Source organism: Lissotriton vulgaris, chromosome 10 (genome assembly GCF_964263255.1).
Source record: "Lissotriton vulgaris chromosome 10, aLisVul1.2, whole genome shotgun sequence".
Classification (NCBI taxonomy): Eukaryota; Metazoa; Chordata; class Amphibia; order Caudata; family Salamandridae; genus Lissotriton; species Lissotriton vulgaris.
In genome coordinates, this window is record NC_141698.1 from 61,181,228 (window position 1) to 61,199,912 (window position 18,685).

An 18,685-nucleotide genomic window follows, 5' to 3' on the forward strand; every position below is an offset into this window, starting at 1 on the left:
TTTAAATCATATATAGAGCGAGGTGGTGGCCTACCTGCAAAACCCTATATCCCTTCAGAGGACCCGATTCAAAAGGAATAGTCATAAATCCACACCCATTCATGTACAACCAGGGCCTAATTTGTGAAAGAAAGTGTGCCGGTGCTGAAGCTCTGCTCAGAAGCCGACGGCCGGTGCAATTAAATGTCAACATACCAAATACCAAGGCTATTAGTCTTTAATTCACTTCCAGACCCTCCCCAACACTTTTCCTCACTTTTGCTGGGTCCTACTTCCTCTTTTTGTTACGGCTTTCCATCTTTCTCTTCCTACATCTTTCTGATCCATGTGTTTATCCCTCTCTTGCGCTCAGAAAATACCTGAAGTAGGAAATAAGTGCAGGTGCCCCCCACCAGCAACCACCAGTTCAAATTAAGCACTGACTCCTAAACATGGTTGTACAGTCACAAATGTAAGCAACTCAAAGAACTTTTATTTGAAAGTCTGGAAAGCTACACCAATTGTAGTTTCTGGGCATGCTCCTGTGAAAGTCATGTGACTTATTTAAGTGCTGGTGTTCCCCCAGTTTAGAATTATACATCTAACGAAAGAAGCCTGTTCCAAGAGTGCATTATTTTTTTCTCCATTAGACAAACATATTTTACCTTAGAGAAAGAAACTCTTTCTACACCACCACAGAGTCTGTGGTGGGTTTATTCTCCTTCACAACCTAGGAAGTGTTACCTTCCAACCATTTCCAGTCTGGGGAAAAGGAGAAAGAAATGTTCACTGATGTGTTTTTTGCATTTCAGGCATATCGTCTTAAGCACACATATGGTGAACCCGTTGCCATTACTCTGATTCTTTCCTCCTCATCCCAGGCCTTAGTGTATGAAGAGGCTCCACCGCCCGGCAGCACGTCCATAGCATATAACACATTTACTATCTCGCTCCCACTGCCCGACAGCAGGTCCCATGAGGGGGCCCATACTCAGCCTCCTGGTCATTGGACACTAGCCCCGGGCTCAAGTCCTAAAAAAAAAAAGTGGGAGGAGTCACCAAGTTGGGCAGAATGAGTGTGACATCACCACATGTGAAATCACAGGAAGTGACATCACTGCATGTGACAAGACAGGAAATCAAATCATGGCTGATGACCGCTTGTAGAATCACAAGAAGAGGCACTACAACCCACGACCTCACAGGAAGTGACGTCAGATCTTAAGAACTCACATATGTTTAGCAGGTCTATCATGAGTACATTTGAATGCATTACAATATTTAACAAATTGGATTTTGCATTGGGGTTGTACCAAAATATTGAAGAAAACCCAGACGCAAAATCCGGGCCTCAACTTATAATTTTTTTTCTATTAAACCCTACCACAAAGAAATTGGAAACAAGGAGAAATGTGGCAGTAAATCTTCTCTGCTTAATTCGTGCAGTGTCTGTATTTTAAATTATCTTATGGGGTTAATGCACCTGCTGCAGAAATCTTTGTGTGACAGCTAAATTTTAGGGAATAATAATAATGGTAAGATAACGCAGGATGATAACATATTTGCTGGAGAGATCTGTGTTTTGGTTAGTACAAGTTCTGAATCAAAGTAGCATAGAGGGTTAAGATGTCTCCTGCAAATCACATTACATAACACACAGATGACAGATTTTTATTTTATGCAAATGGATAAGTGGGTTACTGCTTTTAATACAGAGATCCTTTTGTTACTTGCAGTTTAAAAATTGTGTAATCCTTCTAATATATCACAGTGAGGTATGAAAGATGTAAGGCTCCCACACATTGAAACCATCACTGACTTTATGTAACAGATTCTTTATATCGATGTATAGACATGATTTATAATCAATGTATAATGTGTACGGTTGATGTAAAGTGCTCGGACACCCTGCATTGGGCTAAGTAGTGGCATTACCCATCCCAATGCAGGGTGCAATTTATTACACATGTACACAAATAACTATTTAAATACCACAATTTTGTATATTTCTTTTATGGCGCTTTAGCACTACTGTAGAGGTAAAGCGCTATGGAAGAAATGCAATAAAATAGTGGTATTTAAATTGATATTTGTATAAATAATGGGGCGACCAACCCATCTCATTCTTACAGTGAATTCATATCTCTTATTTACAGAAACTGAACAAAGTGGAAAGCGTGCCTCTCTTAAGTACCTGTGAAGTGATAAGCGGTGTGTCTTTGTTTCTCCTCCATTGTATCTAGGTGTGAGGCTCCCGATAGCTCCCAGCCAGGATACGCCAACAAAAAGATGCCTAATGGCCCCTTAACTCCGGCTTTTGTTTTGGGTCCGGCTGGAATCTGATAAGCACCTTCCCCGCCTGCACGTTGCTGCTCGAAACAAAAGCAGAAAACGTACAGGTGCTGCTGAAAGTGTCCGGCGTCAGCAAATGACAAAGGGACGAGTTCAGTATAGTGAAGTGGCACTCCGCTGAAAGCGGGCAGCTTTGCAGCAGGGTAGGCGGCATCTACCCGCTGAAAATAGTGGGTAGACAGCATCCACCCGTGTCTAACCTCAACTCGATTCCTAGCCCCAACCAAAGCAGCAGATCAAATGAGGCAGAACGGTGGGGGAAAAAAACCTCAGACAAGGAAGAAAGAAGTAGAGTAAAGGGAAATGATAATTGTCCTCAGAACCCAAGTTCAGCCGATAATGGGAAACAAAGGTAGAAGGAGACGCCCAGGTGACTGCTAAACCAATGTCAACAGTAGAAACACGGCGAGCTTCTGCCCAAGACTCAGCCTTGCCTCTAGTTCAATAAACTTACACAGGTTCAGGCAGATCCCTGCCCACAACCTTGAGTGCCAGGGAGATCCTAAACTTAACCAAAATACTCAATATTCTTGAAGAGAGTTTTAACCACTTGGCTGCCGGGGCTATTCCCCTGCTGTGCTGGGGGGCGGGGGGCACACACAGTGCCCCCATGCTCATGGTGAGCTCAGCTCGTCATGAGCTTCGGTGCTCCGGTGCTCATGACGAGTTCAGCTCGTCACAACCACACCCGTTTAATGGAACGCTCAGCACAGCAGGGGAATTAGCCCAGCGTGCGAGCGTTCCAAGGGCCATGACAAGCTCAGCTCGTCATGAGCACTAGAGTACCGTGGCTCATAACGAGCTGAACTCGTCATGGGCATGGGAGGGGTTAATGAGCCATGGCGCTCCGGTGCTCATGACGAGCTGAGCTCGTCACGACCACGCCCGTTTAATGGAAAGCTCAGCACAGCAGGGGAATTAGACCAGCGTGCGAACGTTCCACAGGCCATGATCAGCTGAGCTCGTTATGAGCACCGGGGAACCGTGGCTCATGACGAGCTGAGCTCGTCATGGGCATGGGAGGGGTTAAAGCTTGAAGAGCTGCCAGTGGCATCATTTTAACAGAGGACTAAGGGTAAAATACCCCTGTAGGCCGCCACAAACTACCACGTGCCTCTCCCCTCATTGTTTGTTATTTAATTTAGCAGTGTTCATGAAAACACAACTTTTGTATTTTCATGAAATCAGCCAGGTCATCCTCTCTATGGTCCTTATGACACGAGGAAGAGGAGGGAGGGAGGAGGGAGGAGGGAGGAAGGAAGGGAGGGAGGAAGGGAGGAGGGAGGGGGGAGGGAGGGAGGGGGAGGAGGAGCTATACAGAGCAGTCGGGGCAAGATCCCAAGGACTGCCCCAGGGCTGTACTTCCAGTCCCATCAAGAAGCTGGGAGAGGGATTGTGGCGTACCTTCCCCTTTTTAATCCTGGCCCTGCTGCTCTGTCCTGGAGCCTCGATGTTGCCAGCAAAGAAGCAAGATAAGTAAAAAAAAACAATAATAATAAATATATATATATATTTCTCTGTGTATGTATGTTTGTGAGAGTGTTTCTGAGTGATTGAGAGTAAATGAGACTGAGTGAGAGTGAAAGTTTTAAAGTGTCAATGAGAGTGAAACTGAGTGAGAATCAATGAGTGTGAATAGGTACAAGTGAGTGTGAGGGAATGAGTGAAGGAGCGTGAGTTAGAATAAGTAAATAAGGGGGAAATTGTGAGAAGGATTTGGAGTCAGTCAGAGGCCACCAATGGTGCAGCGGGTGCAGTTGCACCATGGCCCAGAGGCCAGTTCCGCTAACTGAATCCGATTCATTAAAGCAGAGCACCGGTACCCCGAGAGTACAAAGTAGACCCCCTACACACCAGCAGTTGTGAGTGAAAGTGTGAGTAACTGTGAGTGTGTTTGGGAGAGAGAGTTAGAATCGGAGTGTAGGCATGTGAGTATGTTTGTGTGGGAGTGACACTAAGAGGGAGGGAGTACGAGTCAGAATTAGTAAGGGTGAGTGTATGAGTGAGTGCGTAGGAGAGTGTGAAAGAGAAATGGAGTGAGTATGAGTGAAAGTGAGTGAGAGAGTGTGAGCAAGAGTGTGTTAGCATGTCTTATGATTGAGAGTATGTCGCTGGCCATTAAATACTCGAGATAATTCTTGACTTATGTGATCTACCAACATAAGCTGCTGTAAGATACTGTTGCTGGCAAATTGGAGGTCATTTTTGGCAAAGGGGAGGACACCCATACCAGAATATAGGCCCTGACATACTGGAAGTAATTCATGAAATGTGGGCACCTATGGCAAAATGCTGGCACTGACATACTAGAGTTAATTTTTTACACATTACTCACCCATGGTTTAGGAGCAGTTTCAGTTGCAAAATTCAGGTACTGGCATATTATATGTAATTACGGCATTTGGGGGTATCCATGACAAAATGCGTTAACTGGCACAATGGAGGTAATGCTTAACATATAGGGGGTATCCAAGGCAAATTTGAAAAAATAGGGTAAGCCACTTACACCACAAAACAGGAAGAATAGTGGGAAGAGTTCCCTTTAATGGGACGCGCTGGGAGGAGAGGTTAATCAAAAATATATAATATATGTTATAGAAATGGCTGCCAGGGAGGCAGGGCCTCCTCATATGGAAAGAATGGTGACAAGAAAAAAGTAAGGAGGTAATGGATTTAGGACTTCCCTGTGTTTGAATACCTTTTACAAATAAATCCTGCACATTTTGATTGCCATGGTACGTTTAAAATGGAAAATGTCTGTGACGCCACATTGCATCTGGAGCCCTCTCCGGAATTTTGCCAGAGACTATCCCCTGAGAAGGAGCACCTTCCCTCTTCGAAATCTTGATTTTACTATAAGCCTTGCATCATCTCACAGGGCTGTGGGCGCCCGGTAAGACAATCGTTTTGGTGCCCGACACAATATGACCGCCTCCTTGGATTCTCTCCCTACCTCTGGCCAAAAGTGCCCCTCATCTCTCCAATCATACGTTATTGCTAAACACAGCCTCCTCCCCCGAGGTCAGTGCCCCCTCCACAGGTCAGCGCCCAGTGCGGCCGCACCGGTTGCACTGCCCTAAAGTCGGCTCTGTCATCCCAAAATGTTGCCTGACTTCTCTGCACTTTCCTAGATACAAATTAGGTGTGAGAGTGCATATTTGAAGCACTAATATAGCTTAATTTCAGTCCTCTCCACAGCTTCAGGCATCAAACTAGTCTTTGCTCCAAGCTCCTCACCTGGCACCCTCTTTTCACTCTCCCTGCCTGGCCTTTGAGCTCTGCCCGTCTCCACTCAGGTGCTGCCTCTTATCCCTCTCACACCTTGTAACTTCTTTACCCTCTCGATCCAGCGTCTCAAAGCACAGCAAGGAGGCCAACGGCACCCTGCAGGCATTATACAAGACACTGAAAACAAATGAAGCTCAGGTCTCGGGCACCTCGGGTAGCTGCGAACAAGCTTCGAGAGGCACCAACTGCACATATGATACAGAGCATGAATCCAGCAAAGTGCGGCTACCCTGCAGGAGCTAAGCACACAAGCAACTATGAGTACTGCGGGGAACAGCGTTTACAACGCAACTTTTACCACGCACTACCTTTACCACGCAACTTTTACAACGCAAGTCGTTACGACTTGCGCTGGGGGGTGCTGTAGGATAGGGAATGGTTTAACTTACTATCCAAAACCTTCCCTACTATCCACGGGGACTGGAGTTGGAATAGTAAATTAAACTATTCACTATCCAGCGCCCCCCAACGCAAGTCGTTGTAACGACTTGCATTGTAAAAGTTGCGTGGTAAAGGCATGCGTTGTAAAAGCATGCGTAGTAACGACATTCATCCAGTACTGCAAGTGGTAGTACAGGGGCCCTCTGATTCAGCCCGGAGACGCTACACTGTTCCCTAGTAGTAAAAGTGCAAAGAGGACACAACCCTTTCCATCTGTACCAATTGTATATGTATATTCCTTGAATATTCACATTTTAGATGTTTTGAGGCCAAATCACAAAGCAATGCATGAGTATTTCACACAAATTACTTTACGTACTCAAAATTTGTTTTCAACACAGGGTGCCATATATTTGAGCATCAGCTTACTCACAACAGCATGATATATTAGGACATCACACACCACCCCTACTTCAGAACTCATTAATAAAGGACTAGGCATATTTTTTCTGTGTTGGGTGTGTGCCCAATTAGGTACCCAGCATCACCTGCATCCTGCGAATAACTGCCACACATTTACATCTTCTGGACTATGTGTGCGCTAACCAAGGATAAATATGTTCAGTGTTTGGTGCTGCCCTTTGGCCTCACTCATGAAACTGACAAAACACCAGTGCAGACGCACCCACTCAGAAGAGCCACAGTCCCAACCACCACTGGCCACACATCAGCACAAATCAAGCCAGGCTCCATTCTGTGGGGGAAACATGAAACCATTTTGAAAAGGAACCCCTTGATTTGGGAATCGTTACAATGACATACTAGTTACATGTTGTGTGCGGCACACATGCTAAACCACAAAAACAACATGCCAAAGTTCAGGCACCCTCTGCATTGGCATTCGCCTGACCAGCATTTAGCAGGCAGCAGAATACCAGATACAGTCCAGTCCCGTGTGGTCTGCCCTATTCCTGCACACATTTTACGGGTCGTGTCTCGGGTTCTCCCCCAGACCACATTCCCACTTAATCGCCATTCCGGTAACTCCAGGTCCTTCCGCATTCATCAGTCACCTGCCAACTTGAAGAACAATCTCACCATGTGAGGAGGGGGTGGGGACTCATGCCGAGAAGTACCTACGAGGCACATTTGAACCCCGCCTCGCTCCCAAGCCCCCTCCACCTACCAGCAAAAAAAATTGTTGAGGCTGGTGCCAATGTCCGGGAATGTTTTCAAACCCCTTAACCCTTTCTATGCTGATGACGGAACCGCTCCGTCATCAGCTGCGGTGGCGCTGTGCTGATGACGGAGCGGTTCCGTCATGGCCCGCTCGCCGCGCCTGCGCGGCGCGTTCTATTGAGCGGGCGGGGCCATGACGGAACCGCTCGGTCATGAGCACAGCCAACCGCGGCTGATGACGGAGCGGTTCCGTCACCAGCATGTGGCCGCGCGCGGCCGCCCCGCCCCCTTAGCGCTGCGGCGCAATAGCCGCCGCAGCGATGCGGTTAATGGCAGTCGACAGTTTAAAGCCTCGGAAAACGAGCTGAAAAAAAACACTGATTACAGTGGTTTTCAGCTCACTTTCCCTGCCACCGTGTGATCCGCTCCCCACTGGGAGACCATGTGATGGAAGCCGATATCGTGTGTCACACAGTGGGACCGTGCGAGTTGGCAGGTATGTAGTTGTGGTCAGCACTTTATAGACATATGACCCCCTCTGACCACACTTGAACGCCCAGATACTCCCACCAGCCACGCTCCCCACAGCCCACCCAACCCTATCCACAGATCAGGCCCCGCACTTACTTTCACATTTCATCCCTTGGTGGATCAGCCCGTACAGCAGGGAGCCGCAGTGGTCACAGAACGTGGGGCTGGAGTAGGTGTGGATTTTAAATCTGTGTTTGCTTCGAGGGTCCTGAAAGAAGAGAGAAAACAGAAAGCATGTTAGAAACATAAATGGACAGGCAGGGCCAGGTGAGGATGAACGCTCACACCACAATCACACAATCTTGTCAACACACTACACAACTGGCAACTTGAGAAAGTCCCTGGTCATGCAGCCACTTCCAGGACACAGAAAGATATCTTCTAAGCAGCAGTATATCTGATAACAGCTCATCCAGTGTACATGTATATAAGATAAGTTAGGGCTCTGAGGGAGTTTAGCAACTTTCTCAGAGAGTGAAAACAAAGAAGAGTTAATTCAACTTTCAATCTAGTAGTAGGTTTTAATATATTTCTGAGACCCTGGTTGCAAATCTGGGGCCAATCCCATTGGATCCAAAGTCATTCCAAGTGCAAATGGGAGTTTGCAAAGAAACACAATTAGTAGCCTCAGTTGTACACAGATCTCTAAACCATGAATAATATAAGAAACAAAGTACCCCTTGCAATGTGTTAAACCTATGGCTTAACAGAGAAACATCCTAACCGCCGACTTTGTTTACAAGGAAAACCAAGCTAACATGCAAAACATGCAAAACCTGTTGGATGTACGGTAGAGAGGTACTTCATTCCTTAAAATGCATGCTATCAGACGAATTCTGGATTTATTGAAGCGTTGAATAAGAAAGGTCGGAAGGCCTAAATAGAGATTGATGGCATCGTACAATTTAGCTGTGACCAAAGCGTGGACAACTGTTTTTCAGGAGTCCATCGGAGTCAAGGGGTGCATTCTTCAAAGGGATCTCAGAGTGGCAAAACAAGAGGCAGAGAGAGAGATCTGATTTGAGGTTAAAAAGTAAGCTGCAAATCAGTTTTCTGGCCAAAAAAGTAGGGGCCGGAGAAGCTCTGGCTTCAGGAGTGTCATATGGTTACTGCGTTTCTATATTTTGTGTTAAGTTAGCATGAGTTTATTAAATGTTTAAACACCATATTTTCCTTCGGCTTCAGTTTGCACACGACACCTAATTGTTATTATAGCTTTCAACCTAGACGAAAGATGTGATTTATTTGAGAATAATATGTTATTGCTCTGATATCAGTCGTGCTTGGTACACTTGGTACAAATGTCTGCACACTGAGAACTGCACCCTCTAAGAATAACCTAACACAAGGTTGCTGAAGGCCTGATCCTCGCACCACATTAGACATAACACAAATAATGTTGCTGCCAACATTGGGCTCTACTCGGGTTTAAGATAGAGTTACAGGGAATGAATCAACACACTTGATGCTTCGCATGCAGAGAGCTGGTAGCTGTTGATGTGATCCGCTCCTACTGACCATTAGAGGTATGGGCCCGCCCTGCTAAAAACCCAAATGAGACGTTCTTAGATATAATATAGTATGCTAAATAGGGTGCGCAAAATATAGGTGATACAGAATTTCTATAGATTTTGCATTATATTATGCTATCACCGTTCGCTTATTATGGACTAGTGACTATGCTGATAACTCTGATTTTTATAATATGTATGTTGATATTATATAAGATACTGCGTTTGAGAACCTTGCATTGAAAAATAAACATTTCAAACTTGCACGTGTGTTCTTTGACTCCCCGTTTTGGTTTGGACTGATTATATAACGAAAGAGTGTTCATGTGTTCCACGATACCTGAGGTACCCTAAGTTCATGTTCTGGATTGTCTAAGTCATTGGGAAGTTATCACTACCAATGAGACACTGTAGCTAGCTTGGTAAGGGGATTTCTGAAACTAAGGTGAGTTTTGGGTCACCCTAACTCACCCAGGTTCTAGATCTCTGTGCACAGTTCTGTGGGAGAACGGAAACCCTGCTACATGGCGCCCATACGTTGTTGGCCTTATATCATGACACTCGAGTAGTATATAATTCAAACCTTAACACCTTCATTCCCGTTTCCGGAAAACGGCAGTGTCGGAAAAACCTACCTATTTTTGAAATAGGTCTTTTCAAGCTTGAATATATCTAAAACGGTTTCCTTGAATTACTACCCAGTTGTGCTACAAAGTAATCTTTGTTTTTTCACTTTCCTGTGCTGACATGGCACAAGCCGTGGACATCCCGCAGCATAGTCGCATTGCGGTGCGTGACCACTTGCGGGCTTATAATGTCCCTGTGGAAGGCTTGGCTGTGGTTCTGGTGGTGAGTGCGGAACATGCTTACCCGTACGAACTGTTTTATTCGTGGGTGACATTTCCGGCAGTGAACGCTAATTCTGGAGTGTTCCATTCTTACACTGCTACAGCTGTACCGGTTGCGTATGCTCCGTACAGAGCACTGGAGGTTCCTATTGATGCTTGGCGGCATGGAGTTTGGTTTGGTGGTGCCCTACCTCACGCTTTATCCGCTCCGAGGTTGGGTCCTTTGTCCATTCCGGGCACACCTTGGCCCGCTTTGGCTGGATTCACTCCTCATCCTAATCGAGCCACTTGTGGCGTGGCTGATCTGCGGCAACTTCATGAAGTCGCAGTGTCTGTGATTAGAGCGCTTGTTCATTACACTAGCCGTAATGTTCAGGACGCGGCCCCTAGGGGTGCGCAGCTTCGTGCAGAACAGGCTGGTTTGAAAATCAATCCCGTCCTGGTGAATTCCGTGATGGGCAAAAAACCCCAGGACAAGGATGATTTTCCGTTCTGGCTTGCTGAGAAATTCGGCCAGCTGGAAGCTGTGTTTCCCAACACGAATCCTGGTGACAAACACAGGATTCTTACACTTAGTTTACCGAAAGATTTGGCACCTGAACTTGTTGACTGTGAGACCTGGGGTAAGACTTTTGCAGCGGTCTATTCAAGGTGCTATGGCACCCCGTCTGTGACCAATCTGGGTGCGGTCCTTAAGCGTGTTCAGGACGAGCACGGACCGGAGTCGGCGGTTGAGTTGGGTATGCGCCTGTGTGGCACCTTTGATGTAGTTTGCGATCTGATCCTTGCGAATTTCAAGGGGGATGCAGTGAACTTTCAGGTTGCTAACCCTTTGGCGTTAATTCCCGAGGCCGAGAGACCCCGTCAGTTGGCAAGGATTATTGTGGCTGCTTATAAAACGGTTGGCCGCAATGCAAAGGGGCTTAAGGCTTTTCCTGATAAAGAGAAAAAGCAGCCCCAGGGTCAGTCTTCGGATACTAGTGGTCAACCTAAGTCCAAGAAACAGAATTGGCCTAAAAATCAGAATCAGGGTAAGCAACAACAACAACAAACACAGGTTTCTGTTCCTGCGACTCCGTTGCCTGCGCAGTCGGATCGAGTTTATGATTTGCGCGATCGCGCGATGATTAAATCACCTGAAAGGTTTCAGGCTTCTGACCAACGCTCTCCTCGTTCCTTTCAGGACTCATCGGCTCCGTCAACCGGTGGTGGAGGGGGCGGCAGGGGCCGGGGTGGCCAGCAAGGACGTGGTCAGCCCCGCCTGCGTAATGGTGGAGAGCAGCAGGAAGGCGCTACGCCCAAGAGACCACAGTTTGCCAAGAAGAAAGTCGCCGCCCTGACAGTGCATCGATATGCCCCAGATAGTGAGAACGCGGCTTCGGAATCTGACGTGGGCTCTGACCTTGCTGGACAGCGCGGCAGAGATTACCATAGTGAGAGAGGCCCTCCGTCCACTGTTGAAGGTGACAGCGACTGACTCTTATGTTGTGATTGAAACTGCTGATACGCATGTTGCTCCCCCTGAACGTCTTTTTGAAATTGTCCTGTTAATAGAAGGTGACATGCAGCGAACTGTAAAAGGGGTATTTTGGGAAAATCTTTTGTCTACGTATGACATTTTGCTTTCGGAGGCTGACTGGCCCCCACCTTTTGTTCTCGCAGCTCCGCGAGGGGAGGAGGTGATCCTCCCCAGTTTCGCGCACACTGTATCGAGAGTGGAAGCGCTGCATTTTGCAGAAGAGTGGGCTCTGGCGCTTGCGCCGGCTGTGTACCGCAATCAGTGTGGCTGGGATAAATTGTCTCCAAGCCACTAGATTCCTTTACGGTCTCAGCCGCAGCCTCAACCTCAATATCCCATACGGCGTGAAGCCAAAGCTTCAGTCGCGGCTATCCTTGAACAATTGGAATATCAAGGTGTAATTGAAACGTGTGTGTCACCGATGAATAACCCCCTTTTTACTGTAAACAAGCCGGATGGCTCATATCGTTTGGTTTTGGATTATAGGCATTTGAACTCGCATTGCCGTAACTGCGCAGTACAGAATACTCATGGCTCTGCGTTAGTGAATAGTCTTGAGCGTAAACGGTTCAAAACCACGCTTGACATTTCCAATGGTTTTTATGCCCATAGATTAGATGGTCTAAGTTCCCAATGGACCAGCTTTACATGCGGCGGTGTGCAAAAAAAGTTTTGGCGTCTCCCAATGGGCTATAAGAATAGTCCTGGAGTATTCTCCGCCCGCATAGTCTCTCTTTTGGAGGGCTTCGACCCAGTTGCTTGTTCGTATGTGGATGACATTTATATCACAGACGACGATCTTTGGGAGCATCTGTGTCGAGTAAATAGCATAATTTGTAACTTTGCAGACATAGGTTACAAGTTTAACTTTGCAAAGTCGCACATTGCAGAGTACACTGTGTTGTTTCTCGGCTACGAGCTTAATAATGAGGGAAAGGGGTTGGCACCTCACTTCCTGGAGAAATGCGCACAGTTGCGCTCCCTGACAACACTGAAAAAATTACAATCTTTGCTGGGTTTTTTGAATTTCGGGAGGACTTACATTCCGGAATATGCCCAGCGTATCAAGCCTTTGTATGCTTTGATACAACCATCTTTTTCCAAATCATGCTGGCTGCCTGAGCATTCAGCCATTCTGCAGTCTTTGCAGGCTGATTTGCTCGCTTCTGAATACTTACAGACTCGTGATAACCAGACCAACCTGGTGATAAGAATTATCCCTGGGGCGGTGGGTTTCACGTACCTGACTTTTAATGAAGGAGATACAGTACCTATTGCTTACAAGTCACACTTGTACACTTCGGCTGAACTGACTGTGGAGAAAGTTTTAACGGCTGTACAGATGGCAATTCTTAAAGAACGTGCCCTGTCACAAGGAAAACGCATGTTGGTTGTTACTCCGTGTCCTGCCTTGGAGGCAGTTACGAAAGCCAGTGTACCTAATTCCAAAGCTTTGCACCCTAGGTGGATTCAGTGGGCTGCTTCCTTGACATCCCAGGATGTCACGTTTATTTTTTTCGCCACTTTACGGTCGCAGGAGTACTTACAGTATGAATTTTTTCATCCTGCTCCTTTAGCAATGCGGCCGTTGGAGGATTTCCATTGCATCATTTACACTGATGGTTCGGCGCAGGTTGCGCATGGCTCTAAACATGCCTACGTTTCCGCTTGCGCCATTGTGGTCGGTGCCATGGTGAACGATGAGTTCAAGTCCAGTGTCGTGCACACGCAGACGCTTGGGGACTGCACCGCGCAATTGGCAGAGCTTCGTGCCCTGATGCTTGCATTGGAGTACGCAGATCCTGGTGTGACGACTTTGATCGTAAGTGACTCTTACTACTGTGTCCAGTCTTACAATGAAAACTTGTTCTTTTGGATTCAGAATGAGTTTCGTGATTCCAAAGGTAGCACAATAAAACATAAAATGATCTGGGTCCGAGTGGCGGAACTTAAAGAGAAGTTGCCACTCGTGTTTGTGATTCATACTCTCGGTCATCAGCGCGTGGGGGTCCACGCTGTTGGTAATTCGCTTGCTGATGAAGCAGCGAAGTCAGCGGTATCAAAATACTTACTTGCAGCAGTCACGAGGTCCAAAAGCAAAATAGATGATGACATCTTGGCAGCTGTGGCTGCGACTGCGAAGGGAGGTAAATATCCTGCGGGGTTCCCTTCAAAGTACACATACCACTTAAGTCCCGATAAGGTTCCTTATGTGAAAATTCCTGATGTTGGCGAACGTCTAGTTCCCAACTCGGATCGCAGGGCTGCTTTGCTTACAGCGGCTCATGAAGGTGTGGCGTCTGCGCATGCGGGCGTCTCAGCCACTGTAACTCAGCTACAACAAAGATTCTGGTGGCGGGAACTGTACAAACAGACGCGCGATTATGTCCTTCAATGTGACATTTGCCAGCAGATTAAACCTTCAACTGCTGCGCGTCCGCCTCAGACACAGTTGTATATCTCGAATAAACCGCTTGGATGCGTTTATTTGGATCACTGCGGTCCATTTTCTTCTGATACTGCATACAAGTACATCTTAGTAGCAGTTGATTCATGCACACGCTTTGTGTGGGTATGGCCACATCGGAGCGCTGATTCACGGACTGTCATCAAGGATTTGCGAGTCTTTATAGGGATTTTTGCCTGTGGTACCTTCCATTCGGATCAGGGTCCGGCTTTCGCCTCTAAGGCGTATAAGGATGCTATGGTTTCGTTGGGGGTCCAAGTCAAGTTTTCAAGTCCGTACAGACCCGAGGGTAACAGTATGATGGAACGAATGAACCGTGACTTAAAGCAATCTTTGACAGCCCGAGTTATAGGCACTGGCAGAAACTGGTTAGCCCACCTCAATGGCGTGCAGCGTGCGCTTAATAATCTCCCTAGAAGGTCTTTGGGTGGGCGGACCCCATACAAAATGCTCTTTGGTATCAAGATGTACGTCCCTGACCTCGATGGTTTAGACTGCAAGGCCCAGGCCTCGGCCTTTGACGTAGATGAACATTGCAATGTTTTACAGGATCTACAAAAGACCAGAGACAGTCTAGCAAAGGAACATTTGCCCTCCACATCGGATGATGCGTTGCAGATCCCGGTAGTTGGCTGGCTACCCCAAGTTGGAGAACTGGTTCGAGAGAAGATCGATAACAAGAAAGAGTTTGGTCCCTCATATCGTACACCGGTTCGAGTTCTTGGAGTGAAGGGCACAAGAACAGTCATTTTACCACCACTTCCAGGTCGTAAGGAAAACAGATTTATTTCTATTGACAATGTCAAGACACACAGGGTGGCCGATTCTTCATAGCATGACACCGGCTGTATCCTGTCCTTCCATGGTGAGGCACTCTGTGCTGGCTATTACATCTGGTGCAGAACAGGAGGTGTCCCTCAAGATGCCTGCCATATCCAGTCCTTTATTGAATACTATTCCTGTTACTAACATTGATGAGCTGAACTATACCTATCCTGCTGATTTATCGATGCCTGATTTGCAGACTCGTTTGGCCGACCAGTCCAGATTCTCTTTTGACTCTGTTTCGGAACTTTCAAAGAAACCCTCAACTATTGCAAAATATGCCACGTTGTTTAAAAAACATTTTTTAATTCCCCCTTGGACATACATTTGGTTGATCCTATTTTCATTTTACCTTTTTATGTCAGTTGGTTTTGTGTTTTATTTTTTCCGCCTGATCGATGGTCACTACGTTAAAGAAAGAACAGGAATTCAGTACCTTAATGGAACATTGGCCCCTCTTTCCTCTTCACATTCAGCACACAGACTGAAACGAAACTTGAATACAGTCAACATTACAGCTTGGCCTGTCCTTGATGGGATTGTGTGGGATGCAGTTAGATTTCAAATACATGGGCCCACTGAAGTGATTAATGTTCCGAATGTGCTTAGAGTAAACATGGGAGATGTGATTAAACAAAATATACGTTCTGATGATTGGGATATTCAGGCCGTAGATGCATTATTTTCTGATTTAAAGTGCTATGCGGCTTTTGATGCTGAAGACTTATATTTAGATTCTATTAATTATGGTGATTTGTTTTGCTTCCAACATTATGGTAATCATTTTCTCCATAAGACGAATTCCAGGAGGGTTGCTGTGAATTACACGCAGTGGGAGCATTGCCCAGCTCCTTTAATTGGAAGCTCCAGTACATTTCTGAAAAAATACAGTTATTTTACAGATTTTAATCAATCAAATCCTGAGTCATTTTATTTCAGAATGACGGAAAAGTCCACGTCCAAAGTTAGACTTACCGATACAAAGTTGCTGTATTCGAAGTCCTTTCTAGACAAATTGGCTTTAGATGGCTACGAGTTCTGGAAGGGAATAATTGACCTTAAATCGGTTTGGGGTACCAAAGATTGGCAGGTACAAGGCACTGAGGCTTTGCACCGTGCATGTCTCATCCCAAATCACATGTTGTTTCTAAATTCTACTATTTCCCAGACAACATGCTTTGGACTGGCTACTTCTAAAAAATTAAATACACCAATTATCCCCTAATTAGAAGAATATTCAGGTTGGGGTAATTTTTCTGAATTGTCTATTCGTGAGCTACAGTCTCTACTACACAATTCGTCCTTTAATGTATCCAGCTTGGATCCAAAAGGTTGGCTGTTGTGGCAGAAGAGTTCTGATTCTTGCCAACGTCGATTTCTGGGGTTGGCTGAAGGGTTCACACAGGTACGACCAGATCCCCGTTTTGAAACTGATTATACGGTCACCACTTACTCTGTAGGGAAACTGTGTCAGAATTGGTTACAACATTCCACGTTAGCTGCAGTTAAGCTACATCTGTCTCAGTTAACTGAAAATGTGGATTTAAATGATTTTATAAAAGGCCCGGCTAAAGGTAGATCTAAAAGGTGGATTTATGCTGTTTACAATGAAATTTGGAAAGTGTCTCAAATTGAGGCTGCTAAGCGCCTAAGGGCAATTGACCAAGCAAATTTAGAAAAAGTACTTGCAGTGGTTGATAACAGTATTAACACGCTTTCTTCCCGAATTTACACATTGAACAATATTGTCTCTTCTGTTGTTGACATTGTGCATGATGAAGTGTCCGTATTATATCATGGTCAAAATCAATTGCGTTCTGTTATGCAGTTTGCCTGGACACTACAGACTCTGAAGGCTGGTCGAGTGCCTTGGAGTTATATGAACGTCTCATCACTATTTGCCCCATTTAATTTTCCTGACAAGCAGCGCATGCTTTCCATGCGAGATGCATCATTTTCTATGTTACACATTGAGAAGTTAGAATCTTTGCCATTCTCTGTGGCTGAGGCGGCTGCTGCTACATGGCTTATCCATGGTAATATTACTTTACCATTTGCTCTGTATAAATTTACAAATTGTATGCAGTATATTGCTATAGGGCGATATGAACCACTAGGTAGTGCTTTCCTGCATGAGACATGGTGTTTGCCATATACATACAGATGTCTGAAAGAAGGAAAGGAAGTGAATCTGAATGGTGAAGAATGCACACAGTCGCCTGACCGTTCACTGATATGTAGGCACATCCAATTGCATGGTTCTTGTAATCAGGACAGGCCAAATTTAGCCTGTGTTTTAAAAGGCACACCGGTTCCTGCATTAGTTCCCACATTCACTTTATTGTCTAACGGTAGTTATTTACTTTTGAACAACGAAATGTGTTGTGGGTTAATGGTCGGTATCGCCTATGTGGTTACTGTATCAGAACGTGTGGTGTGTTGCAAGAACGTGTTATATCCACCCACGCATGGGAATTAAGATGTTTCCATTTGGCCGTGAATCCCAACCTTGAGAGCGGAGTTCAATGGTTTGAGCCAAATAAGAGCCCTATTGTCTCAAAAAGAAGTGGCCCTGAGCTCGGCCCGTGAAACTTATGTCCTTCACATAGCTAACACACGCACAGAGGTGCAGGCGCTTTTAAATACTGATTTGCCGTTTCATTTCTGCGAGCTGGTTCATCAAATCTTTAATGCCTCCTCCACGTCTGGTCTCGCACATTTTTTTAAATTGGTTAGCAGTGGTCTCGTGACTACGTTTGAAAAAGTATTTGGTATTATCCCTGCGTTTTTTCATTCTATATTCGCAAGTTTGTTTGGCGGATTCCCTGTTTTGCTGGTTTTGGCTGCAGGCGTTCTGGTGATATTTTGCTTTATAAAACATGGATGCCCTTCCTGCGCAAGAAAACGCTCAGCCCCTACTGATGCTGTTTCGCAACCGGATGTTTGATTACTATGGCTCCTTACCGCTTGCGACTTTAAGCACGGCTTTTGGATTATCGTTTCGATTTTCCTATTTCACATGTGTCCAGCCTGTGTTTCATTGCCTGAGCTGTGATTTCGACTGGGCCATTGATTTGTGTCTCTGCTTACCGACTTCTCCTGACGTCGATTTTGATCAGCTGATGAGCCCCGTAGTTGCTCATGAGTTGGTTTGTTCTGGCGAAAGGGTTATGGCCGTGGCAGCGATGCATGGACTAATGGGTCAGTGGGACATATTCGCAGCTTAATTGGATGGCTGAACTGTTTTCGGACGATGACAGTGATTTCATGTTGGAAGCTGTGGCTACCTATTTTGCATATTCTATCCACCCATGAGTGGCTTTGGAGACTTTCACTATTATGGCACGTGACTTTTTAGTAATTCTGAATGGTGCCTTTTCTATTACGAACATTGGACTTTGATATGTTCTGGGCCTATGATTTTATAAATGGCCTCAAGTTCAAGTTTTTTATATTTTTGTGTGGCCACTATAGGCATTCATACATATTTTGTATTATTGATTTTTATATACATTTACATACATTTAGCTTGGCTCAATATTGTTGAACTCTGCTTTCATGTTTTGCCTTTCTTATAGTATTGGCTTATTTTTTCCTTTTTTGACCGTCCTCGGATCATTGGGGGGGTGTCATATGGTTACTGCGTTTCTATATATTGTGTTAAGTTAGCATGAGTTTATTAAATGTTTAAACACCATATTTTCCTTCGGCTTCAGTTTGCACACGACACCTAATTGTTATTGTAGCTTTCAACCTAGACGAAAGATGTGATTTATTTGAGAATAATATGTTATTCCTCTGATAT

At 45.6% G+C, this 18,685-nt stretch overlaps 1 protein-coding gene across 2 annotated transcripts in view; it reads right to left on the bottom strand.

Annotated features, from left to right (window-relative positions):
• Nucleotides 1–18,685, bottom strand: part of PRKCB (protein kinase C beta) — a 963,846-nt gene that overhangs the window by 495,073 nt on the left and 450,088 nt on the right. For both annotated transcript variants that reach the window (XM_086940462.1, XM_086940461.1), the window contains exon 4: nucleotides 7,807–7,918. In XM_086940462.1, coding sequence (XP_086796588.1) covers nucleotides 7,807–7,918 — 112 coding nt within the window. The remainder of the gene's footprint in view (nucleotides 1–7,806; nucleotides 7,919–18,685) is intronic.